We start from the raw sequence: 26,739 nt of genomic DNA on the forward strand, positions 1-26,739 counted from the left end.
AAGAGGATACAGGGGGCCCAGGACCCAGGAACTGGTCCGGAAATCGGTCTCGAGCCAGCGCCGAGTCAGGCTCTGCCTCCCGTCTCTCTCTTTGTCTCTGTCTCTCTCTTTCTGTCTCTGTCTCTCTCTTTGTCTCTGTCTCTGTCTCTCTACCTCTGTCTGTCTCTCTCTCCTCACTCCCCATCTCTCCACATGTCCGCCTCGTTGTGATTTCTCTGCCTGGCTTCAGTCTTCAAACAGTTTTCTTCCACATCACTGGATGATCCCCCAGATCTACGTGATTCCAGATTAATAGCCTCAGGGAAAGAAGATTCTCTTTTTTCATTTAGAAACTGTCCGTTTCGGGGACTCTTAGTTCTGCGAGGGTCACGTGTTCACCCGCTGGGGCCATCCGCGTGGCCGTGGGCTGCACCTGCTCGCCCATCGCCGCGGCTGCTGCCGGGGGGAGGGGGATGCCAGGTGTCCCAGGGCCGTGGAGCCGTCAGAGCGCACGCGGCCGCCGGGGCCAGGGCTGCAGAGAAGGGCGGGACTGGATTCCTGCAGAAGCGACCGGGGCCAGCAGACGCCAGGCTCCCACTGCGGCAGGCCTGCACTGCAGTTCGGGAGGCAAGAATAACAGCGCTCCCCGGGCTCTGGCTTAGACTCTGAGTTAAATAAGTAGGACCACTGAGAACCCAGTCAGATACTGGAGGATCATCAGTAATGCAGGTCCCCTTAACTGACCTGGTTTCCTGGTTTCCATAAAAAAAAATCTAAAGCATTATACATTTTATTCTTCATTTGGTAAATTAGTTTTAGAGAATCACACAGGCAGTCGTGAGCCATGCTCTGGCCCGTCCCCAAAGGGAAACTCCCTGGAATAGTCGCTCTGCAGACCCAGGCAGACCCCGCGCTGTTTGCTCACTCAGCGGACATTCCTATGGCAGATCCCGCTAATCCAGCCTCAGATCTGAGCATTTTCCAGACTATCGTAAACCCACCAGGCGTTGCAAACAGATATGCCCCCCCTACCGCTGAAATACATTGCAACCATTTGTAGTTTTTGAGTCGCCCACAGGTGCTAAGTTTCTGGAATACGTTTAAATCAAAGGCCAGGTTTGCAGAAGCTGGAAATTATTCATCCGTCAGAAGTTGGCTGTCACCGTCCACAGTCTCACCATGCGTGCACCTGTCCCCGTGATGGCTTTGCCCTTCTCGCCCGAGCAGGTCTGCTGGTGGTGACCGCCTCTGCCGCGGGCGCTCCGAGCTCCTCGTGGGCTGCGAGCCGGGCGTGTGCGGAGCTCATGGAATGGTGTCGGGGGCTGTGGGCGAGAGGGAGGCTGAAGGGATCCACCCCACACGGTCAGTTTGAGTCACAGTGACGGTTGGAGACTCTCAGCCTCTTACACTCTGGCACGTGGAGGGAATCGGTGTTCTCCGAGTTGCCTTCAATGCAGAGCGTTAGCTGTGATTTAAGTTCTCGTTAGGTAAACAAGTGACCTTTCCCCATGGAGAATTTTCAGTTTACAGGGGATGGGCTCATAGCAGGGCAAACTGGCAATTGAGATGGGGGTGTCCGCAGGGCCCAGGCCGCGGGACCACCTGACTTTCAGCTGCCCAGAGCCCTCCCTGCGCAAGAGCCGTCCGGGGTGGCCCAGCCCCTCCTCCATCCACGAGACCCTCTCGCCACGTGGGTGAGCAAAGGAGGGGACTTTACCAGGGACAGTCCCCCACAGCTCACCCAAGACTCGGGGGAAACAGCCAACGTGGAAACATAAAAATTACTCGAATATAAGGGCGAAAGCATAATGATGACAAATACAAAAGTATAAAATGATTTTTTAACTTAAATTATTTCTAGCCCAGCTTGTGTGCTCTTCCTTCTACAATGGCATTTTGTGCAAGTGTGTGCGCAAAATCACAGAACGTGTTCAAGTATCAGTGTTTCAAATTGGAAGTGAGTATATCCTAAAAAGCAGAGAAATCGTGTCTTCCTCAGAATGCACTTAAAAAAATACCAGCTGCCGTATAGGGAGCACCTCCCCCATGCAGACAGGGAGCACCTTCCCCACCGCGAGTTACTGCTTTTGCTCCACCGGACAACCCTGTGCGGCAGCTGCTGGTGGGAGCCCCGCTCACAGGTGAGGCGTCAGAAGTTGCAGGGAGCTGGGCAGGGCCGACCCGAAGGGAGCTGGGCAGGGCCGAGGCCCCACCCTTCTCTGTGCTCTGACCTGGCTCCAGCTGATTGGGTTATAGACCCAGAGACTAAAACAAGAACGAACACAATAGAAGCTAATTACATCTTTTAACGTTTTACGGAACCACTTAATTATAACGTATCTGCCCCCAAAGTGCTCTGCATGTCCCAGCACATGGTATTTATGTCTGTACTTCATAAATGTTCGCAGGTAACGTGGAGTTCCTTTTCTAGTCCATAGTGGTGTTCTTTTGTTTTGTTTTGTTTTGTTTTTTTAACATTCAGTCCTGGTGATTTTTTTAAAAACCTAAAATATTATCTTCATCTAAGAAGGCCCGAGGTACAATCAGCTTTGAGTGTTGGGGACGGTCTCCTCACAGGCCCGCGCTGGGCGGCAGAGGGCAGAGGGCAGCCCTCCCAGCGGCGCCGGATGCCTCCCACCCCCGGCAGCTTCCCTGCGTCTCCGAGACAGGCCCCCAGGGCTTTGCTTCTCTGTTGGAAGATGGGGTCTGGCTCAGACGCTGAAGTCTGTCCAGCTGGCCAGGCCAGAACCCCATCAGGGAATGACTCACGCCCTCCTCTAAGCAAGGTAGAAACTCCTGCCGTCCTGAGCCTGCGTCTCGTTTGGCCGACACCTTAATCTCCGCGTCACACTTGCCCAGAGTCCCTCCTGCCCTGAGCAGACCAGGCCAGGCCACCGCTGGACGTCCACCCTCGGCTGACCACGCGGGTGGGGGCCGAGGCCCAGCGGGTCCTGGGGAGGGGCTGCCGGCAGGGCTCTCTCGGTCGCGTGGGACCCCAGCACCTACGGCCGAAGTCCCACCCCGCCCTTCACGTGGCAAACGTCAGCCGGGCCTTCCCTTCTCCACGCCAGAGAGCTCCACACAGAGTGACACGCGGCTGCCTCAACCTCCTCCCACACCCGGCGTGGAGCCCGCCCAGCCCCCTGGAGTCTGCCCACCTCCAGTGGACGTCACGTGACTCAGGGCACAACACACACCCTTCAACCTGGACCGGACGTCCGTGGCGCAGGGCCAGCGTCCCGCTGGGCTGACCCCGTGCTGGAGTCACGCTGGGAGGGCAGAGCCAGGGCACCCCACGGCGTTGTCATGGTGGAAGGACCTAGAACCTTCTGAGCTGTTGTTCCTGCTCGGGCGGGAAGGAGAGGGCCCTGCTGAAAGTCGCCGGGTCGCCTCTCGCCATGACAGGGGCTCACGCGGCGTCCTGCTCGCGTTCACAGAGACATTCCTAGAAACACGGTTTCATCTACACAAGAAAGGGCCACGGTGCTCATCTACCGAGGGCCAAACTCCGAGAAGAGCCCGAGGGAGGGAAAGCACTTGAGCAGGGAGTGATTGTCTCTGCTCGGGTAGGTCTCACGTGCACGCCGCGAGCTGGGACACTTTTCTGGCCACGTCAGCTCTTCGGGTGGGCACCTGGCACCTGGCATCACGGAGAGCCAGTCTCCGCGTGGGAGCGCCTGCCTTCCGCCGGGACAGGAGACGCTCTGCGCCGCAGGCGGTGGGCGGGGGCTGCATGCGCCTCCTCCTCGTGGGGGACCCAGAGCACCTGAAGACCGCCAGGGCGGAGGCGCGAGCGCCAGGAAGGGCCACCGTGGCAACATTGCTCCCAGGCACCCGCGAGGACAGCGACTGCCGGGCAGAGTGGAGCCGGGTCACCCGCCCGGACTGTGCTTGGTCCTGCCGGTGCTCAAGGCATCGTGGACGGGCGGAGGGACCGTGCCCAGTGCGGGGAGGCAGCGTCCCCGTGGGGGAGCGGGGAGCCTGGGAAGGAACGAGCTGCCAAACCATCCTGGAAAACTCCAGCTCCCAAAGCGAAGGGCATCCAAACAGGAAGCTGCGTTTACATAAACGCTCCTACAATAGTGGGCCTTTCCTTGGGCTCTAAAACTTAAAAGGAAGTCAGAGTTTCCTTTTTAAAATCCTTTTTTTCTGTGTTTTCCAGAAAATTCACTCCAAAGCCGCCTTCTGTTCCACTGTAAGTGCTCGGTCGCTGTGAGTACGTTGTAGGGCCAGGGTCAGCTTCTGCTCCTTGACCTCGGCCGTCTGCAAAGGCCAACATCCTACTGAATAATCCGCAGATGAAAAGACTAATTGGCCCCAAATGGAGGCATCGGCTGCTTTCAGGATCTTGGCTTCTAAAATATTTGTCCCAAACAAACACTCGCGGCGCCCCATGAAAAGGCCTTTTCTCTGACTGCTCTTGACCTTCCGTGACCCCTCCCAGGGCGCGGAGCTTTCTCCCTTGGGGACGATTAAGAGGCTCTTGTGTGCCCTTCGGGAGTCTCCGCCGGTCGCAGCAGTTTTAACGTTTAACCAGGACCCAGTGCCCTGCTGGGCTCCCGCACTCCGGGCCCCACAGCAGAAAGCTGGAGCGCCCGCCCCCCGCGGGGAGGGATCGCCTTGTTGGAAGTGCGGCTTCCTGATCCGTCTGGGGCCGCCGGCTTGGGGCAAATCCATCTCTGAAACTTACGGACACCTGTGCCCCTTAATGCCTGTGCCCCGTGATCCCAAACCCACGTTTGTTTTTATTTCCTGCAAAGAGACGCCTTGGAATAAACACGGCAGATCGCTCGTCAGCACCGCGGGAGGCCGGAGCTTCGCGCCCACGTGCTCGTGTTCCGGGTTTTAAACCATGGTTCTCGATCTATCGGGTATTTTTAGGGGAAGAATAAATCTTAACCTCCTACTTCAAACCACCGCTCACAGAGTTGATTCCGGATATGTCGAAGCTGTAGGCGCGTAGGGTAGACGCAGGGACCGCGTCACCGCGATGGGTGGGCAAGGCCTTTCCACGGAGCACAGGGCACGCCAACCGCGAAGGCAAAGCAGCAAAGTGAACTTCGTGAAAGGCGAGCCCCGCACGGGACGCGGTGACCTGCAGTCCACGCAGCCAGCCAGGAAGCCACAGCCGGAACACGAAAGGTTTCCTGCAAATCAGTGAGACACTCTGAGAGCAAAAGCAAGAAGACTTGAGCAGACGCTGCAGAAAAGAGGACGTGCAAATGGCCTGTGGACACGTGAAAAGTGCTCAACTGTCCTAGTCACTGGGGAAATGCAAATTAAAAACAAAATAAGATAGAATGTCACACACCGGCCTGTCCAGTATTGCAGGGACCATCCCAGCGTTGGAGGCTGTGGGACTGGCAGCCGTGTGCTCTGCTGACGGGCGTTGGGGGACCGGCCGTGGTCCAGCGGCTGGGCTGGCAAAGTGGGCGGGGCCTCCCTGCAGGGACACGCGCTGACCAGGACTGTTCCGGCCGTGGTGGGGGTGGGGCGGGGTGCGGGAGGCCCCGGGCTTCTGAGCTGTCCACACACACACACACGCACACACACACACACACACACACACACGCAGGGGCAGAACCGGATTGTCCTTCTCCAACGCCCCTGGAGCCGTTGATATGGGCAGAGTCAGTATTTTTACAAATGAATTATTTTGTTCAAACTTACTAAGGACAGAATAAAAGAGTGAGAGAGATGGAAGGAAACGAGAGAGAGGGAGAGAGGGAGAGAGGGAGAGAGAGAGAGCCAACTGTCAGGGAGTTTGCCTGGGAGGGGAAGACAGCCCAGGCAGGCGCTGGGGCAGCTGGGTTCTAGGAGAGCCGGGGGAGACGGGGAGATGGGAGCGGCCGGGGCTGCACGTGCAAGGACCCTGTGACAACGAGAGAGAGCCCAGACCCCTCTTGTGACTGACGCGGGAGGGGAGAGGAGAGCAGGTCCCGGGGAGGGGCTGGGTCGTCGGGGTGAGCCGGGCCCCCAAGCACGGCAGGGAGAGAGGGTCGTCCACCCGTGGCCTGGCTGTGCAGGATGGTCGGGTGGGGGGTGTGTGGGATGGTGATGGGGGCAGGCGAGGTCGCCCGCAGCAGACTGGGGGGGGAGGGGGGAGAAGGGCTGTGGCCAGCCGTGGCCCCCAGGGGAGGGACGTAGAGCGGGCAGGTGACCGGGCCTCACTGGCCCCGCCGGGTCCCGGAAAGCTGGAGTGTGGTGATGAGGAATTTCAGGTTAAATTACCATAAAATTTGACCCAGGAAAGGCATCCAGTAAGTCTCCAAGCTCGTCTCTACGCGGTGCCTGGCTCGGGCGGAGGGGGACAGTCCCGTCACCCCCTGGCTCGTGTGATGGTGGTTCGGATACTCCCGTCTCCTGCGGTGGCGTCGTCCCTTCCCCAGGGACTGGCCTACGGCTGCCGACCTGACCGTGTGGCCTGCCGGGCACTGTCTCCAGCTCTTGCCTTCCCCCCAGACTTCCCGACCGACGCCCCCTCCGCGGCGTGGACTAGGTGACCCCGGGGTGGCCTCTGCCGTGACGTCTGCAGCCCACGAGCGGCCTGGGCCTCTGTGCGAGGCTCTGCTCAGGCTGGTCCCCAGGAGCAGGGCGGGCCTTGGGCCGCTCGGACTTGGGCCCCCACGGCCTCTGCCCAGATGGGAGCCACCTTTGTGTTTGGGGCTGGGCTGTGGGGACCGTCTGGAGCTGCTCTTGATTCTTCTGTCCGAAAGCGGGAATAAGAGTTTTCTTTTGTGATGTGTCGGATGGGGGCCCCGCCCAGGTCACGCCTGTGCGCTGGCGGGTCCCGGCCTGGGCCCTGGTTGGGGGGCAGAGGTGCATGGCGGGGCCCAGGGGAGTCACTGAAGAGCCAGGACCCCTGGGAAGACGCATTCTGGTGTTTCAATTCAACTGTCTGAGCAACGTGGGGGGTCTAAGGAAAGCAGAAACCGTCCTCAGAACCTGGGGTCTCTCTCTCACTCCCAGGGTCAACCAGCCCTAGTCTGGCACCACGCGGGGCACCCTCGGTCCCAGGCAGCCCTCCGGGTGGATGGCGGCTGGTCGGGTCCCCCCGCAGCACAACCCCCACCGGTGGCCCTGAAAGCCTGGCGTGGGTCCCCAGGGACATTCCCCACCCCGCCCAGGGACCCGTCCTCCCGCCACTCACAGCACCCAGGCTGATCCAGGAGCCCCTCCTGCGGGTCCCACCGCCCCAGACCCCTCCCCAGGCTGCATGTTGTGGCCGCCAGACAAGAGAACAAGGAAATCCTCCCCTCACAGGTCAAAGTCTGCACGAGGATGGGTCTCTCGGAGCACCTGGTCGCCCTCCCCGAGCTGGCACCAGAAATACCACCTTCCCTTCCTGTCCTCCGGGTCTGTGAGGGACGGCCAGCCGCGTCCTGGCGGCTGGCGGGAAACGTGAGCAGAGCTCTCACACACCTCGCCCCGCTAGGGCAGGTTGTCAGGGAAGAATGTCTCCATTGTGGATTGTTTTTCCTCCGCGCTCCGGTTTAATGTTTAACGTCCATGGCTGGCTAATGCCGAGCAGCTTAATTGACTGTTTAACTTGAGAAAGCTTAATCTCTGCAAGAGGCTAAACCGGACTGGTCTGCAAGCAGGGGCGCAGAGCGAGGTCTCGGTGCCCGAGGCTGCGGCACAGGTCGCTGCAGACCCGTCTTCCCGAGTTCACGGCCCTGCAGGGCAGCGCAGGCTGGGGTGGCACGAAGCAGGGAGGCCCCGTCCCATCCGCCGCCCCTGTCCCCAGCACCGCCCGGTGGAGGGGCAGTGCCTCGGGGACAGGGAAGGCCCACGGCAGCCGATGCCGCAGATTGGAGTCACCGCAGTGGGATCAAGACTGCTGGGTTCAATGACGTCCGTCCGTCCTTCCTTCCGTCCGTCCTTCCCTCCCTCCCTCCCTCCTTCATCCCATCTGTGTTGCTTCTGCTGCTTTTTTCTCTCCACAAACACGCCCGAGCCTGAGCTGAGCCCGCCGGTGCTCATCCCGTGGGAGGGTCTCGTGGGTCGGCGGGTCCGGATTGTTCACTACAGTCCTGCAGACCCCGAGGCAGGCAGCGGCTGGACCAGAGCCAGAGCAGAGGCCAGGCCTGGGGTCCCGACGCTGGCGCCTGCGCCCCGAGGGCAGCCGTGCCCCGGCCCCCACCCGCGAGGCCAGCCGCCCTCACAGAGCCCCCGGGCAGCGCAGCGGCACCTGGCGCACAGATAAGAGCATGGGGCGGGCAGGCGGGCGTGGGTGTGAGCCCAGCATCCTCCCCTCAGCCTGGGCGCCGTGGTGCAGGAGGTGAGTGACTGTCTCCCGGTGACACTACAGAAAATGCCGGCGCCTCTGCCCCCGATCCTTGCAGCTCCCGTCTGTTAACTGCAAACGCTGCCGTGTTCGGGCTCGTGGATGCGCAGGGTCCGCCTCCTTCACCACCTCTCACCACACCCCTGCTCTTCTCGCCCTCCCGCCCTCTGGGGACTCCACCTGCGACCAAAAAGGCTTCCCACGCAGACGCTGGGAGCGCGTCTGTGCGGAGGGGGACGGGGAGAGCGGGTCCCCGTGCTGGCCGCCCTGCCCCGTCACCGGCCTGCGTGCGGTGGCTCTGTGACAGCGGGAACCCTGCGGAGAAGGGCCCCTCCTGGCTGCTGCAGGCTCCAGAGTCCCCACAGCCTGGGGTCCCCTGTGGTCCCCGGGGTCCCCTAAACTCTCTGGAGTCCCCTTCTGTCCCCAGGGCTCCTCATAAATTCCAGGGTTCCCCACAGTCCCGGGCTCCCTAGAGCTGTGGGGTCCTCCATAGCCCCCGGACTCCGGCTCCTTCTCTCCGAGTTGGGCCTGAGAGACGCCGTGGGCAGGAGGCGCGGCACAAGTCCCTTTAGCGCGCGGAGGCCCCGGGGCCGGGGGTCAGCAGGGGCAGGCGTGAGCCGCTGGCGCAAGGGAAGGGCGCAGACGCAGCGAGGCCAGGCCACTCCTGTGTCCGAGTGACACCGTCTGGGTGGTTTCAAAGACCTCTTTTCGTCACGACAGAACTCTACCCTGAAAGGTTACGTAATCAGGATTAATCGCGTCTGGGGGACTAAAATGAAATAATCACGGTGGCGAGTTGGATTCCGGCTGGGTCCGGACTATTCACTCCAGTTTTTTCCTCTTTTGAGCGTTAGAACTAGATTTGTCTCATGTGTGCTCCATAAAGCTTTTAAGACAATCATTAAATTTCCTTTTACCACCGGGGGCAGGACATGGTTTGTGGCATTTCTGCCTCCCTGGCTCTGTCTCTGTCACCTCCCGCCTTCACCCCGGTGGCCCTCGCCCTCCTCCCTGGACCAGCTCTGTCCTGTCCTAACTGGCGTCTGAGGCCCACGGCGTGCGGAGGCCAGACCTGTCAGCCTGCCCGCTGTTGGGACCCTCCGCAGCGTGGTTCATTGTCTCCCACTTTATTGATCCGGATTCCTGATATTTTATAGTTTGGGCTAAGATGTGAGCTTATTTTCACTGGGATGAATTTCTTTCTCTCTGTTGGGCTCCACCAGTCGAGGAGGGCCGAGCGCAGGGCCCTTTGTCCCCACGTGCCGATGCGGAGACCGCGGCTGTCCCCGGCTTCCCGAGGCCTGTGCAGCGCCTGGGACCCAGCGCACGGCCGGCGGCGTCTCCTCCCCACAAGGTGGTCCCTGCGCACCTTCCCCTCTCCCTCTCGGAACAGGGACCCCGGAGGGGAGGCCCCCAGCCTTCCTCGCCTGGTGGGGGTGAGGCCTCCCTGGTGCCCCTGCTGCAATGGCCCCTCCTTCGTCCTCGTCTCCTCTGAGACCAGCTGAGGATGTCGGGCGTCAGCTCCCGCAGCTGCCGCGCTCGCGGGGCAGAGCACTGCCTGGACGGCAAACCACGTACCGGCCTTTCTCCCTGCCCCGGAGCAGCGGCGCCTCCTGGGAGGGTGACCTGCGCTGCCGTCTCCCCACCCACGTTCTCCTCCTGCGCCCCATCGAACGACACCCTTCCTCATCTTCCTGTGGTCCCCAGTCTAAGGTCCAGCCCACTTCCTGGTGTATGACGGGTTCGTCCAGGCTGCCTGACGGGTTAATCGCGCAGCCTCCTGGGGCTGGGGCTGGCATTGGAAAATGTTTCCGTTTACCGTCTGAACACAGTTGTAAAAACAGTTAAAACTTTACAAAAACGTGGACAAAAAGCACTTTTCCGCCCTGGTAAAGAAAATAAGATTATTACCATTTCTTACACCCATGTATTTTACAGGCAGAATCTCAGGAAACTGTTTTTTATTCTGCTCTCTTCCATTTTACAAAATTCTAACAGTACTTGCCGTTTTATAAAATCCCTTTCCTGCTGAGATATCCAAAATGATTATTCCAACATCCGCACCGTATTCTAAGCCGGAGGCCCCCAGTCCGGCAGCTCTTCCCCTCCTGCCGGCCCGCGAGTCGGCGCCCGGGTCTCAGGGGCCCACGGGACGCCGCTCAGCGCCCCTCTCTGGGGGGCGGAGGAGGAACGTGCCCTGGCACCCCGGCGCGGTCTCGACAGCCCGAGCCCCGGGCCGTCAGCTCCCGCCTGGCGATGCTGAGCTGACTCACAGCTGGGGTCCAGGGGTCTGTCCTGCTGTTGCTTCCACCTGGGCACGAGGGAGAGACGGTGACGCCGGGTTTGAGCACCAGCGAGCTGGGCATCCAGCGCCCGCGTCCCTGCTGCGCCGCCCTCGCCCCCGGCCTCCCTCTCTACTCTGTTCCAGGAAGCCCCAAGCCCACGGGCTGGCAGGGCGGCGTGTGCTGGGCAAAGCGTGCACGGCTGCAGTGACGCCCAGACATGGCAGCGGCGGGTCCTGGCTCTGTGCCCCGCAGAGGCTCAGCGGAGCACGGGGTGGAGCAGGACAGTGCTGGGGTGCGTGGCCTCGGGGCCACGAGGCCGGTCGGGGGAGGTCTTCTCCGTCCCGCACCCTGCCAGCCAGCGCAGGAGAAGTGCGGTCCCGGGAGTCACGGACCTCCTGTGCCTCGCGCCACCCTGGGACAGCAGCCGCGTGCGTAGCTCCCGGTTCCTACTTCCCACGGCGACACTTCTCCAGGGACCTTCGACCTTCTTGCTGGAAGTATCAGGTCTCTACACCGTCTCTCTTCTGGCACGGCTCAGCTTGCAGCCGTTGAGCAGCCTCCCTTTGTGCAAACGCGGGAGCAACCTCGGCGCCTCCCTGAGCCGCCTTTCCTGTCGCGGCAAAGGACGCGAGGTGGGGTAGAGGAGGCAAACACGCCAAGTGTAAGCAGTTCAAACACCGCTAAGCGAAAGGAAGGGGTGGGGGGATTGGCGCGTCCTTGCGAAGCCAGGGCGGAGGCGTGGCTGGCTGTGTCCTGCCCGGCTGCTGGTCGCGGTTGGCGTGGGGGAGGGAGGGGCGCTGTTTGGGCGCCCCAAGGCAGGCACCAGCCAGGGCGCGGCAGAGGGAAACGGTGGAACAGACGGAGCGGACACAGCACGGAGACACCACATGGGCTACCTGGGACCATCTGGGACGGGCCGAAGGAGGAGAGAAGACAGCAGGCTGGGTTGGGGCGGCCGCAGGCAGACCTGAGCAAAGGTCAGCCCGCAGGGAGGCCGCCTGTCCCCAGGCAGAAGCACCCAGGCAGAGGGAAAGCCAGCCCCGCCTGTCACCAGCCCCGACGCCGTCGTGCTCTCTGCCCTGGGCTTTGGTCGCGCAGGTGGAGTGGAGCCTGCCCAGTGGTTCCGCTCCTGGGCGAGGCGAGGCCTCGGCATCCTCCGCGCTGTCCAGCCTCCCCATGATCCTGGGCAGGACGACTGCTCAGCGGGTTTGGGGCCGGATCAGGAGTGGCCCGGCGGTGTTGGGCAGCTGAGGCTCCGCATGGAGAGCCCAGGCTCAGGTGGGTCCCATCGCCCTCCAGTTACTCCTGGGTAGAGGCGGGAAGGCAGGCGACGGAGTCGTGACCCAGCACCTGCCCCAGACCCCAGGCTGCACCCTGAATGCAGGTCACAGCCTGAGCAGAGCCGCCCTGTCCCCTCCGTGTCACAGGTTTCTAAACCTGCCGTCGGCCGCGGAGTCTAAGGAGGGGGGGAAGCAAACACGTCCCCTCCTGGCCCAGCCCCTCCACGGTGACCCGTGACAGCTGATTGGGCAGAAGGGGCTCCCAGGCCCGTGACGTAATCACGTCGCTGGGCTCCATAAAGTGCTCCTCTCGCGGGGGGCTGTCCTTCAGGATGGGGAAGGAGAGGGTCACCGGCTCTCCTGCGGTAACCCACGGTGACTCGTGGGCGGCAGGACCGTGGCGTTCCTGAGTGTGGCCGCGCGTCAGCTGAGCACCTGCTGGTTCCAGGTGCTGGGCCCTGTGGACAGAAACACCCGTTGCAAATAGTCGGCCCTGTCTGGTGGACGTGTGAGTTACTGCGTCACAGGGACTGGCCCACGCCGGCCCGGGGGCGGCTCTGAATTCGACCCCAGGACCTCGAGGAGCTCCTGCCCTGTGCCACGGCCCTTTCTGGGCGGAGCGTGCTGGGGCAGAACGTGGACCAGCTCTGCCTGCCGCCGGGGTCTGCATCCCAGGACCTGCGGGCGCCGGACGTGGGTCAGCAGGGGCGGCTCCCCGAGACCCACCGCTGCTGGAATCCCGGGGAGTGAGTGATCTTCCCGGCCCGATCCCCTCACCCGAGAAAACGAGAGCAAAACGAAGGCAGACAGACGCGAAGACGGCGCGGGGACGGGGAGGACCGCGGTCCAGACCCGGGAAACTGCACCAACGCCGTCCCGGCCCCTGCTGTCTCTGGCAGACCCGGGCGAGTTCGCAGCCGCAGAAGTCAGCCCTGGGAGAGACTGTGCAGATATCTGGATCGGCTTGAAGAGCAGGGTGGGAAAACTCTCTAAGTGACAAAGCGTGGTTTTGACGTTCGAGGGGCTAGTCGTGGTAAGATCTCTAGTCTTCTGTTACCGGCATCAGTGGAGAAATATTCAAATTATTTTGAATTATTTTAAAGATCGTCTTCCAACCGCTCTACACGTATTTATCACGAGCAGCAGTGAGGCCCTGAAAGGGGCCGACTGCGCCGTGCGTCGTGCGTTGTGCACCTCAAAGGTGTCCGTTCCACACCCGGAGTTCCGTGACGTGCTACACGTCCCTAGGACACCCCAGCGTGTGGAGGGCGGGAGCTCCCAGAAGCCCCCGACACGCTGTTTCTGTGTCCAGTTAGTCACAGATGAGCTCTCCCCGCCGGGCACAGGTACTCGTGCCGAAGACAGGACCGTTCTTCCTCGAGCGGCCGGCCGCTGCCCCAGTTCGTACTGCCGTGGCCCCATCTCCGCTCAGGGGTGACGTGGGCGGCCCACCCTTCACGCAGCGGACTGGGTGCAGGTGTCCCTGGGGGGGGCTGGGTCTACTTCCCAGCCTCTATACATTTCCTGCTAACGTTTTCCCAGGAGAATATTATTTATCGAGTAAAGGAGATTCTCTTTGAAAAATGAGAATGTTCTTGGGGAGATAAAAGTCAAAGATGTAAGAGTAAGACCCAGATGTACAAAACACTGTGCTAAGTAAAGTTAGACAGCCACAGTGGGCATGGAGAGGTATCACGGGAACTGGAACAGAAAGTCACTCACACCTTAGTATGAATTAGTCTGCCCTAGCTGCTTATCTCTGTACAGCTGGTTCAGTTTTCCTGTCTTGAGCAGACTAGATATTTTACTAGTGTGACTATCACTCAACATGTCGGGGAACATACATTTGATTTTTAAAATTGTGGTAAGTAGATGTGGTGGTAGATTTCATGTATCAAATTGGCCAGGCCAGTGTACCTAGATGTTTGGTCAAGCGTCACACTGTGTGTTGCCGTGAAGGTATTTTAGATGAGATTAACGCTTGCGTCGGTAGACCTTGAGGTAAACACATTTCCCTCCACATGCAGGTGGGCCTCATCCGGTCAGGTGAAGGTGTTCGCAGAAAAGCGCCCAGGCCCCCGAGGGAGGGGAGATTCTGCCTCCCACAGCCTTCGGGCTCCAGCCAGAACAGCAACTCCCCGCTCCAGCCCGCCGCCCTGCAGCCCCCACAGCCACACGAGTCAGCTCCTCAAAACCAGTCTCTCTGTCTCTGTCTCTCTCTACACACACACACACACACACACACACACACACACACGTATGCATAGACATGCGCACATACACACAGACACGCACACACATGTATACACATGTACATACACACACAGACACACCCACGCATAAAGCCTCTTGATCCCGTTTCTCCGGAAGACTCTCAGTAATGCAACGTATGTAACACAATGTACAATTTGGGTCCTTTTCAAGAGCACAGCTCAGTGGCGTCAGGACACGTCCACTGTTGTGCAGCCGCCGTCACCAGCGCGGTTTGATTTAAGGGCAGAGAGACGGTGAGAAGTTTTACTCCTTTGCCTAACGCCTCCGTCCTCCGTCCGGCCTGGTTTCTGCTGGAGGATGCCCGGGACAGCGGGTGTGGACAGCGGGTGTGGACAGCAGGTGTGGACAGCGGGTGTGGACGCGGGTGTGGACAGTGAGTGTGGACAGTGGGTGTGGACACGGGTGTGGACATGGGTGTGGACAGTGGGTGTGGACGGCGGGTGTGGACATGAGTGTGGACAGCAGGTGTGGACATGGGTGTGGACAGTGGGTGTGGACACGGGTGTGGACATGGGTGTGGACAGTGGGTGTGGACAGCGGGTGTGGGAGTGTGGACAGCAGGTGTGGACATGGGTGTGGACAGTGGGTGTGGACGGCGGGTGTGGACATGAGTGTGGACAGCGGGTGTGGACACGGGTGTGCTGTTGCTGCTGGGTGACGTCCCCCCCAGGCCCTCTAGGCCGACAGAGCAGCGAGCCTTGTGAGCGTCTACACGGCGAGGACAGGGCCCGGCAAGAGCCTGGATCCTGGACGTCCAGCCAATGGCGCCTGTGGTCCAAGCGCAGCCTGCGGCGCTGGTCCCGGCGGTGCTGACCCATATTCCCTGCACGACAGGACGTCCCTACTTGGGGGAGACGGCCCACGCTCCTCTCACGGCGGGACCCAGTCCCCCCACGGCAGGTGGGTGGGGCTGAGGCTTCTGCTGTGGAGGTGGCCGTGGCTTCCCTGTCCTCGTGCACCGTGGCCGCCATGCGCAGCCTCTCCCACAGCCGCGGGCCGTTCGAGGGCTTCCTGGCAGCGCTGAGGGCGGGAGGACGTGTGGGGCCCAGGAGAGAGCCGCGGACCAGCGCCGCATGGGGAGCACATACATACGGCGCGGCCTCACCCCGGCCCCTCCCCGGCTCCCTCCCTGCCCAGGGACATTTGTCCTTGAAGGCAGGACCCACGGCGCTCTGTCCCTGGCCCCGTTTCAGCACCGGCAGGAGGGGCAGCTGCGCCTACAGCCGGGACCTGCGGGTGCCGTCCAAGCCTGAGCACAGACGGGCCCCGCACGCGGTGTGTCCCGGAGACTCCTCGGGACAAACGCGCCAAGAGATGACCGGACGCGGGTGCGGAGGGCGAGGGAGGAACCCGAGACACCCTCACCCAGCTGCGACCGCTGCTGCAGCCGGGACGAGGAGGACGGATTCCTGGCCGGGCCTGTGAACGACCGTCACTCCTCGCCTGCCCGCCGTGCCCCGCCGCGCCCCCCACGCGCCTGGCCTCCACCCTTCTGAGTTCGCACAAACCCCCGGGAACAGCAGGGTTAGCGCCTGGGCGACGCCCTGGGGTTGACCTCTGAACTGAGGGGATTGGGCCGATTAACCCCAACAAGAGTCTCAAATGAGGCATTAAATCTCTTTCCTTTCTGTCCAAGGCAGATGCATGATAGAGATATTAATTTGACGCAGAGTGTTTCTTTGCTTCCCATTCCCAAAGCTTATGTTATTTTCGTTTTAGTTATAGCAGCCTTATTCTCTTGATCTGGTTTTCACCTTTTGGTTCCTTGTTTTTCATGCATCTGGTACGTCGGCAAATGCAATTTGCTCCAGCTCTTTCCTGTTTGATTTTAAAGGCCAGCCTGCAAACCAGTGATGCAAGAATCCAATCCACGAGGACCTGCCTGGGCTCACCGGGGTCCCGGCGGCGCCGCCCGGCCCGGCCTGGGCTCTGGGAGGAAGGAGAACCCTGCCCTGCTCTGGGCCTCAGCCAGTCCTGTCCCCTCTCTGGCCGTCAGGGTCCTCTCTGCAAAGGAGACGGTGGACCGGTGCTCCCAGGTCCTGTGTGCCCCGAGCCTCGGGAGGCGTCTCAGGCCACCGCGTGTGACCCGCAGGCACGTGCCCCGGCTGGTCTGCCGGCGCAGGGAGGGAGCCAGCAGGGTGCTAGGACAGTCATTCAGGACAGTGGTTATCACGAGTAAAAGAATTCGCTTCTAGGAATTAGGTCGGAGAAAGTCCTTGGGAAATGTTCTCCACTCTGACTTTGGAAGCACGAGCCCTCGGGCCATGAGTGGAGGCAGGACACCGACAGGTGAGGGGAGGCTGGGGACGTCTCTCTGGGGGCGGATCCTGGAACGTGAGCTTCAGCCCTTTGTGCCAATTGAGGACACCGTGCCCAGCGGCAGTGACAGACACCACTTGTGCCTGAGACTCTCTTCTGGAACTCGCAGTTATGCCTAATAACTAATTCTTTCACCCCCTCGCTTTGTAAGAGTCCTCGCGAGAGAAGCGGAGTCCCAGGGGAGAGGCCCGGCGCGGCTGTCGGTGCAGACTGTCGTAGTACCACCCGTGCCGCGGCGTGAAGTCCATGGCTCCGGCCGGGTGACTCTGCATCCAGGGAAAGGCCTGGACACGGGTTCCCCGTCACAGTGGGGGGGGGCAGTGGCACCCAGGGATGCCGCCGACACTCGTGACGCACAGGGAGGCCCCACAGCACGGAACACCCAGCCCGAAGCTTCGGCCGTGCCGAGGTCGGGAAACCCAGAAAACTGACGGTACCAAGTGGCGTCTGGCAACGAGGCAGAACGACCAGGACCTTGCTCCCGATGCGAACACAGCGTTTCTGAGGCAAAAATGTGTTTTAAACTTAATTATACAGCAGAGATCTTAAGAGAATCTGAATTCACATAGAAAGGATGAAAGAAGAAAGGAAGGAAGGAAGAGAGAAGACAATGAAAGAAAAGAAACGCTTACAAAGCGAGCGGGAGGGAGCCGGGGCAGGCGGGTGCCCAGCGGAGGAAGGACAGACCCGCCAGGCTGCGCGTCGGGGACACAGTCTGGCGCCGACTCCGGGGCAGCCCGCGCACAGGGCACTGTTGATTTGTATCAGTCATCAGACATTTGAGTGAAAGACATATTCGCATGTTAGAGAGCTCAGAGAAATAAAATAAGCGTCTCTTAGAGCGAGGAAACTGAGTTTGGAGCTGAGACCGTGAGACAACCGTGTCACACGCGCAGGGAACGCGGCCGCACCTGGACTCTGCGCACGCCAGCCCTCGCTCGTGAGTGACAGCGACGGGAGGACAATTCCAGCCAAGCAAAGAGGCCCTGAGCCTTCGCGGACGAACCTCGGAAGGCTGCTCTCCAGGAAGAGAAGAAACGAGCCCAGGAGCAAAGAGGGGCTTGGAGAAGCACCGTCGCGCCGCGAGCGCGTGGCGACCGCGGGTGGACGGTGGGCGATGGCTCCGGCAGCAGAGCCGGCGAGGGAGGCAGCCGGCCGCGGGGGGCTGACGTGCGTCGAATGACAGCGCACGCAGGAGGCCGGACGCGGAGTCGTGGGCATGAGAGCCCTGCGGTTCTCGCCTGGTGCAAGTGGGAAAATCGTCCTAAATTTAAACTTTCTTAAGTATGTGTCAAAATACGAACAACCACTGAAATAAGAGAAATAAAACATACAGCTTCCTAACTGGTAGCGGAAATAAAAGGACATAAGGAAATTGCAGTCAAACTTGTATAGGGGAAAACAAAGGAAAGGTACGATAATTAGCAAACATAAAATGAGATATTGGGAACAAATTCAGTAACTGCAAATGTCCTAACAGGCCATCAAAGTGCGAGAGACACCCCGAAACAGCGTCACGGGGAGGCTGAGCGCAGAGGGCCGCGAGTGGCGCTCGCAGGGGACGCACAGCCAGGAAGAAAAGACAGCCCCCAACTCCCTTCTATTTGGAAGTGTTGTAAAGACCTTCTGCGTAATTCGCAGTCAGAGCAGAGAGGACAGGGGAAGTACGGACACCTGCTAGTCGCACGAGCACAAGCGCTGGGTCCCAGGGTCGTAGGATTTAGCCACCTGATGCTGAGACTGCAGACCCCTTAGCCAAGCAAGCATCTCGGAACCACAGCACGACCCCGAGGAAAACAAGGTAACGGGATAATAAAAGTGAAATCAGAAGTGGAGTATGAACAAGAGAAAACAGAGACCACCAGTACAAATAAAACCAGGTTCTTTGCAAAGCCAGGTAATATTAACACACCTCTGGCAAAGTCAGTTAAAAATAAAGTTAAAAAAGACAAAAACAATTCCTTTTGTCAAACGAATAATACTGATTTACCTCTAGCAAGATTGACCAGGGGCGAAAACCGGGGAAAGCAGAAAAAGCAATACGACAACTGAAAGTAGCAAAGCCACATACACGGCAATTGTGTTTAAAATCTTCAGAGAAAACCGTAAGTACTTTCATGTTATTAAATTTGAAAACTTAGATGAAATGCAAAATGTCCTAGAAAAGTATAAATTTGGAGCTGACTCAGAGGGAAAGAAAACACAAGGAAACTCACAAGCGTTACAGAAAGTGCGTGGACACCTGGCATCCACGGACCACGCCGGGCCCAGGTCCTCACGCAAACTTCCGTGAACATGTGATTCCTGTGTTTTTATACCATTTATTGAAATCTAATAAGAAAAAATAGCCACAGCATATTACAAGGACTGGTTTAGCTTTGGTATGAAAATCATGTATGGAAGAGTTTCTTACCTATAAGAAAGAAATTCGTAGGCCAATCTCATTTATGATCAAGATACAGCCCTAAATAGAACATTAACAACGCAATCCCAGCAATGCACTCAAAAGCACGTCACAGACAGTCTGGTCTGAGGCGTGGGAGGACGGTGGCCGGGTGCGGGAGGAGGGTGGCCGCGGGGATGTTTGGCCGGACCTGCTGATGGCTGCAGGATGGAGTTAGGTGGTCCCGGGAGATGAAAGAACGAGAAATTAGGAGGACAGATGTTCCCCAGGAGGAGACCCCACGCGTGTGGGCTCAGCGAGGTGGGCTGATGGCACAGACTGGAGCAGCCCGCCACGGTGCAGAGACGGCCGTGGGAGCAGAGCTTCCCTCACACACAGACGTGAGGACCAACGGACACCGATGCCAACAGGCAAGAATCGCAAACTTTGCATCAATGTGAAGAATATCTTTACAAAGCAGACTGAATAGGGACTTTATGAATGAGACTTTTAAAAACCCACAAACCGTAAATGAAAAGATCCACGAACTCGGTGACACGGACACAAACCCTGCGTCCAACAAAACAGCAAAACAAACTTGAAGGACGCACCCAGCCGGGGAGTGGAACTCGCCAACCCGCAGCTCGTCGCCGACCAACAGCCAATCACAGCCCCTCGTCTGCATAACGCAAAAAATCAGAAAAATGGGAAAAAAGATGTGTACGGGCAATTCACAAAAGAAACGTAAAAGGCCAATAAAAATATGAAAAGATGTTCAAGCTCACTTATAAATAGATAGATGCAAATTAAACCCATAATCAAACACCATTTATATTCATTGGATCAACACACATTCCAAAGGTCTGACGATACCAAATCCTGGCAAGAAGTGAGGACAGAGGGAGTCTCACACCCACCCGGTGGGCGTAGCCGACTCTGTAATCATCGTGGTCGGCGAGTCATGGTCCCAAGAGATGTCCACTCCCTGACCCCCAGAACCGTGACCCTCTGCGTCTGCTATGTGGCAAAGGGCAATTAAGTCCGCAAAGGAATCTGGTTGCTGTCAACTGACCCGGGTGGGGACAATACCCTGGACCTGCCTGGTGAGCCCAGTGTCCTCACGGGGGCCTCTGAACAGCAGGAGGCAGAGAGAGAACCAGAGAGGGGCAGCGCGAGGACGCGGCCAACGCTCCTGGCTTTGAACGTGGAGGAAGGGGCCACGGGCTGGGCAGTGGCTTCTAAAAGCTGGAAAAGGCAAAAAAACAAAAAACAAAAACAAAAACAAAACAACAGATTTTCCCTAGAATCTCTGGAAGGAACTGGCCCTGCCAACTCCTTGACTCCTGACCTACGGAACTGTAAGCCGATGAGGTTCCTTTGTTCTAAGCCTGCAAGTTCGTGGCTGTTTTGCGGCAGCAGAGGAAACTCGCACGACCGCGTGGGGACCACCCGGCAGCGCCTACCAAGAGAAAGGAGAAGGCGGACCCGGAGCGCGTTCGCAGGAGCGGCCCGTGTGCACGGCTGGACACGTGGGCCGGGGATCCGCGGCCTGGGTGGCCGGGAGCGGCCCGGCGGTGGGCAGAGCAGGGCGGGCGTGGGGGAGTGGGCGCGTGGCCGGCACTCCCGGGCGTGATCTGCCGCGCACACGTCCCCACGAGGATTTGGGGGCGAGTGAAGGCGGCACTCAGCACCGGGCCCGTGGCGGAAGGGCTTGCAAATGGTGTCCGCGTAACCGCCACGAGCCCCAACGTAGCACGGGGCAACTGCAACGTTGCAGAAAGTGGCGTCATCATGCACAATCCTACAGCGTAGAGCGATGCCTGGTGGTGTCACGGGCCGGTGCCCGCGGGGGGAAGGTGTGAAGGCGAGAACACGATCTCTCCCGACCGCAGGACCGTGGCTAACTGTGAGTGAGGAGGGGTGGAATGAGGCTGCACGCCATGTCGCGTTTAAGAACTGAAGATTTGAGGGAAACGCAGCGACACGCTCACGTGCGGTAAGTGCTGTTGGTGACGCGTGCGGGACCGGTGCGTGATTTCTGCATTTGCTGTGTTCGAACTGCTTCGAGATTCAAAATACGCTTTTAGGTAAGGAAAAGCCGGTGAGCCAACAGGAGCCAGGCGGCCGAGCCCCTGTTCGTGTTGGGTGGGGCCGCTCCCCTCCCGCCGCTGCGTTGGGCCTCGACAGCCAGGAAGGGCCCAGGTTCCTCGCGAGGCAGGGCGGGGCCCGGGTGCTGGTCTGGCCCCACTCACTGGCTCTGCCGGGCAGGTGGATTGAGCCCCGGTGTCAGCGTCTTCCCCGAGAGAGACTTTGTCCATTCATTCATTCATTCATTCATTCGTCTCACTTAGACGAGATGGCCCAGCGCGGCTACTGCGGCGGTTACAGAAAGTCAGCAGACGAGGCGTGATCCCGCTTAGGGAAGTTTGCTCCCGGCTGCGAGCTGTGAGCTTGGACCAGAGAGTTGATTCTGACGTCAGGGCCCTAGGGTCCCTTCAGACCCCTTCCCGGGCTCGGCGGCTACCCTGGGTGACCCAGCTGTTCGCACGGCTTAGTCCTTAGCTTAAAAATACAGTGTAGACACCAGATGCCCACCTCATCTACCCCACAGCACTGCCGCGAGCATCGGGAGGTGGTTGTGGACGCGCTTTGTGAAACGTGCTGAGCGAACGCTAACTCTTGGTCGTGTACGCTTGTTAAAACAAAACAGAAGATAGTGAGTGACAGCCATTAGCAACTATGCTATAAATCTCAGAGAAAATTAATGCCTCTCTTGACCCAAGTACTTGACATCTTCTCAGAGTCCCTGAGACTCCTTTGATAAACTATTCTCTTCCCCAGATTGTTTGCCAGGAATCTTCGTAGGAAATAGGATCTCGTATCATCTCACCTCCACAGCTGGTCAAGTAGCTGATGCGGATTTCCACGGCTTTGCACAATTTGTTGTGGAGGTACAAATCCATGGAGTTAAGCTTCTTTTGCATCTTGTGTCAGTTTTCCTGACCATATCTGATCTCTGTGAGATGAAAACACACGAGCTCTGGACTAACACTTTTAAATGCAGACAACTTCGTGGGTCGGCCTGACTCTGGATCCTAAAACCACCACCGTCTTGAACATTTTGAAATCGGCAAAAAAAAAAAAAAAATATATTTGACAGCAAATAAATAAATATAAATAAAATTTAAATGATATTCTATTCTAGGCAATGTTATTCTCATTACTTGACATTTGCAGTCACTTCCAGTGAGGTGGAATGCCCGCCACACGCTCACGGCTCACGGCTCACGGCTCACAGCCAGACCTGGGCGGAGCAAATATGGTTTAGAGTCAAGCAATCACCAGATTGGTCATTCCGAACATGAATTCACGTGCAGTGTTCCCTTAGTGAATCAAGTCCCCGAACCATCGACTCACGAACACGCGTGGTAGCTGCAGTGTGCCAGCATGTGCACACGCGTGGTGGCTGCAGTGTGCCAGCATGTGCACACGCGTGGTGGCTGCAGTGTGCCAGCATGTGCACACGCGTGGTGGCTGCAGTGTGCCAGCATGTGCACACGTGTGGTGGCTGCAGTGTGCCAGTATGTGCACACACGCGGTGGCTGCAGTGTGCCAGCATGTGCACACGCCTGGTGGCTGCACTGTGCCAGCATGTGCACACGCGCGGTGGCTGCAGTGTGCCACTACTGAACACACGTGGAGCTTGCAGTGTGCTACTCTCTGCTCCGATGCAATCTTTGCATTTTGACGGTGCCGCGAGGGCTTGTGTCTACACCACACATAAACCCGCAGCAGAGGCAGCTCCCAGCGCGCCAACTCACTTCTGTGACTGACAGTGGAGACCAAGCAGTCAAGACCAACAAGGAAGGTGGGTGTCACAGAGGCGGGCCCAGGTAGTCACTTTTGCAGGGACAGGACCGTCGCGGGCACACCGAGGCCGACTCTGTGGCCAGGGGACGAGAGCTTGTTTGGCTGCGACACCCCGTGGGCGGGAAGACTGTCTTCCAGACGGACCTCGGAGGCCCGCCGCTTTCCTACAAAGCTCTCCCACAGCCAGCACCACACGGGGGGACGGCGGGTTTCCGAGAACGCCGAGCCTGCTGCCTGTCCCTGCACGCCCGGTCAGCGCCGGCCCGCCGTGGCTGGCGCCTGGGCCTGTCGCCAGCGGGATTAGCTGCTCCGTGCCGAGCAGCACGGCGGGCCCCACAGGGCCGCACCATCGCAGGCAGCCCGGCGATCCCCCCGAGAGCAACCAGGGGAGACGCTCTCTGTGCCACGCGGGCGTGTAGGTGCCCAGGGGCTCCCACTGCCACGGCCTCTGCTCTCCCGGCGCCAACAGGCTCCGTATCTCTTTCCTGCTCATCTTTGCTGTTGGTGTCACCGTCACGGAAGAGGATATCACCAGCATGATTTAAACCGCGACCTCAAACTGCGGTAGTGTCGAGGCAGGTGAGTCTCTGCTGGGTTCGGGGCGGCCGCAGCAGTAGCAGGGCCTGGTGTGGTGACTGTCGTGGAGTCGGACATTCCCTGTGACTCCGGGAGGCAAAGCTCGTCACAGAACCAGCATGTGAAACTCTGAAACGTGTCCCCCGTGGGACGAGGGCACGAAGACGGAGGGGATACTCCTCCAGGAACACGAAGAGGCGGCGCACTGAAATCAATGATCGGGCGCGAGTTCTGTCCTCGGTTAGGAGACCGCGGCTGAAAGAAAACTAAAAATAGAAATAAAATGGAATTTAAAAATTAAAGAATAGAAACAAAAAGACCGGTTAGAGAATTATCTCTGTAAGGATAGTCTTATTTCGGTAAGAATTCTCATTTCTGGCTGGGAGTGAATAAATGACATTGGAAACCCTGTAGCTTTCTCAGTGTCCCGCGCACGGCGGCCTGTGACGGCAGCCGAGACCGGGGGCTCCGGAAGCGCAGAGAGGCCTGGAGCTTTGAGTCTTCTCAGGCAGCCCGGCCCCCGCAGCACCTCCCGCCAGGCACGGGGTCAGGCCCTGGTCTGGGGCCTCAGCCTCCACCTGGACACGGTGTGTCTAAGCACTAATCTCCTTGTCTCTCTCAAACACAAACCTCATCACACTCCCCCCGCTCCCGAGAGACAGAATATACAAAGGGACAGTGGCCGGAGCGTACATAGAGACAGAACTCTGACCCCCACCTGAGCACCTGCCAGGGATCCAACTTACCTGCAACACACAGCCCAGGAGGCGGTGCTGAGAGTCAGGCCTGCAGGAGGCCAGACTGCACTCTGGTGACATCCGGGGATAAGCCACGACTCCGTGACAGTCGGCCCCAGGTGGCCAGGACTTGGTCAGTCAGTGCCAGCTTCCTAATTCTGGTCCCTGCTTGCAGCTCAGTCCAGCCAGAGACAGCCGCAGACGCTGCCAGCCACTCCCGCAGGGCCCCACGCCCAGCTCCCGCCCGCAGCATCCCAGGCCCACGGCCGCCACCAAGGCGCCCCTGACACCTTCCCCTGCACCAGGAAGCTCTCCCGCGCTGACTTCTGACCGAGGCAGGGGACGGTGGCTGAGTCACTCCCTGCGGCAGGCTCTGGATCAGCAGCGCTTGCTGTGCTCACTCGGTCGGGCTGTTTATTTCCACACTTCGGGCTTCGGCGGCTGCTCTCTGTACTGCTCGCGGCCAGACCCCGCCGGACACCCCCACGCTCCCCCCACCGGGACCTGCTGGCCTCCCTGGCTGCTCCTGCACACCCCCCCTTTTCTTCCCTCTTCCCTCCACCCTGGCCAGCCCCAGTCCCAGCCGCTGATTCGACCCTCACTGCGGTTTCCACGTGGAATCTTCCCTGACACCTGGGCACGGCCCCTGTGGGAGCTGGGACGCAGGCCGAGACTCAGGGAGGTGGAAGCGCCCGGCCCTCCCTGGGTTGTGATCAGCCGGCTCCCTGCCACCTTCCCTGCCACCCCTGGGACGGGTCCTCACAGCCCTGCAGAGCCTGGCTCAGCACCCACGGGGCAGGGCGCTGACCTGCAGCCCTTCCCAGCCCCATGACACGCAAGGGATGTTGCGCAGTGGCCCCTTCCTCCGTGGGTGTCTCCGGACCGCTCACCTCTCTGCCCCTGCAGTGCGTGACCCGTCTCTCACGGAGCAGCTTTCGTAGCTCCGTCCCTGCAGGGCACCTTCTGACGCCACTACAGTTCCTGCTCCAGGCCGTGAAGCCGCGGCAGCAGGCGACTCAGCGAAAGTCAGAACAGCTGGCACAGTCGCGCCAGCTACGCATTTCACCCGCTCAGTATCTGCATTGCGCTCGTCGGCCCCGGCAGCCGTGGCGTGCACGGGGACAGCTTGCAGCGTTAGTGAGGGACAGGCCGTGAGGAGCTCGGTGCCTGGCGGAGGGGAGGGAGGGGAGGGAGCCCCCTCCCGTCCGCACCCCCTAAACTGGACTGCACAGGCGGCCACACAGCAGCTCGGCACGTGTGGGAACAGAGGGGCGAATGGACTCGCCTGCACTCGCCAGGCTCCTTCGGGACGGGGCTGCGCCTGCCGGTGGCGGGAGCTCCACGCGGCCTGGTGGGGGTCTGGGACGTGTGAACCCACCGGGCTGCAGTGTCGGCTGGAAGCCCAGGAGGTACGTCTGTGCGGATTATTAGAGAAGAAAGTCAAGATAAATTTCTGTAGAATTTACCTTTAAAAAATTTGTATCTATGAACTATTTACTCACCAGCTGCCATCACATTAAGCTATTATACACAAAGTCTGTATTCTGTAAGAATTTGGCCTTTTCTCTTTTTTTTGCTGGTCTTTTCCCCATCAGCAAACATTAAGTACTTGACTGTAAAGCTGGACCACGCTGAGTCCACTTGTGGCCACGGTGTCTCAGCAGGCTTTGTGTGTTTAGCGCTTAGGGCCAGCCACTGCCAGCGACGCAGGACTGTGCCGCGAGGGCTCCGCCGTGGCTGGGATGTGGCTCGTCCCCACCAAAGCTCAGGCTGAAATCCGATCCCAGAGCAGGGAGTGGGGAGCTGGGGCCTGGTGGGGGCATTTGGGTCCTGGGGGGCTGGGGTGAGTGGGTTCTCCCCTGGGCAATGGCCCAGTCCCCGGGAGCAGTTCTTTAGAAGCGTCTGGCTTCCTCAGTTTCCCTCCTGCCTCCTTTCTGGCTGTGTGGCCTCTGCACACACCCACACCCACTCTTTTCCCCCCGAGTGGGCAGCCTGAGGCCCCCACCAGACACAGCTGCGGTCCCTTTGGTGTTTGCGTTTTCTCGGGGTTTGCAGAGAGCGACCCTGAGGCCTCTTCTTCTCACCGAACCTCAGCGGCGGACTCCCCCTCACCTCTCTGAGGCCAACATCTTTGTTCGAAAATGTTAATCTCTTTAAACTGCATCCTGAAACCAACTACTTGTATAGGAATATTGAATGCCTAGTATAAAACCTACTAGCATTTTCAGAAAACCAACCTCCTCCTGAAATTCCCACCAAGCCGCCTTAGCCCTGGGGGGCTCCAGGACTTCCACCGGCCGCAGGTACACACCCAGGACTGCAGGGTCCCACCCCACCCCCTTGTACATGAGTTTGGATCGTCCAGGAGGAAGTTGCTTCCTGAACTGAAAATGCTGCCCACACACCAGGCAGCTTAGGTGAAACTCCACCAGCTCTGCCTGAAAAGCTGAGGGAATTTTTCTTTGGAAAAATAAACACCAGTAAAAGTGATTTTTTCAAAAGACTTTTATACTCAACTTATCTGTCTTGGAACCAGAGTTTAGACTGTCCCCAGATAAAATGCATCCTGCCAGGTCAGGGCCAGCGTGTGCCCACGCGATGAGAAGGGGCGTGGTTCACTGAGCAACCGCTACGTGCCACGCAAGGAAACAAGGAGGTTAAAGGAAAATTTTAAAAAATGTTCATTTTATTTCAGAAGATAATGGCATAACTGGAGCGTTTATTCACATCGAGAGCCCAACCCAGCGTT

The 26,739-nt window shown here is 59.2% G+C and overlaps 1 protein-coding gene across 1 annotated transcript in view; it reads right to left on the reverse strand.

Moving 5' to 3' along the window:
* Positions 1–16,555: 16,555 nt before the first annotated feature.
* DACT2 (dishevelled-binding antagonist of beta-catenin 2) overlaps positions 16,556–26,739 on the reverse strand; it is a 65,371-nt gene continuing 55,187 nt past the window's right edge. Inside the window, exons 8-9 of the mRNA XM_012658960.1 lie at positions 25,057–25,157; positions 16,556–16,708 (exon numbers count right to left, since the gene is read on the reverse strand). Of these exons, the coding sequence (XP_012514414.1) occupies positions 16,556–16,708; positions 25,057–25,157 (254 nt within the window). The remainder of the gene's footprint in view (positions 16,709–25,056; positions 25,158–26,739) is intronic.

This window comes from Propithecus coquereli, unplaced genomic scaffold, assembly GCF_000956105.1.
Source record: "Propithecus coquereli isolate 6110/MARCELLA unplaced genomic scaffold, Pcoq_1.0 Scaffold591, whole genome shotgun sequence".
Classification (NCBI taxonomy): Eukaryota; Metazoa; Chordata; class Mammalia; order Primates; family Indriidae; genus Propithecus; species Propithecus coquereli.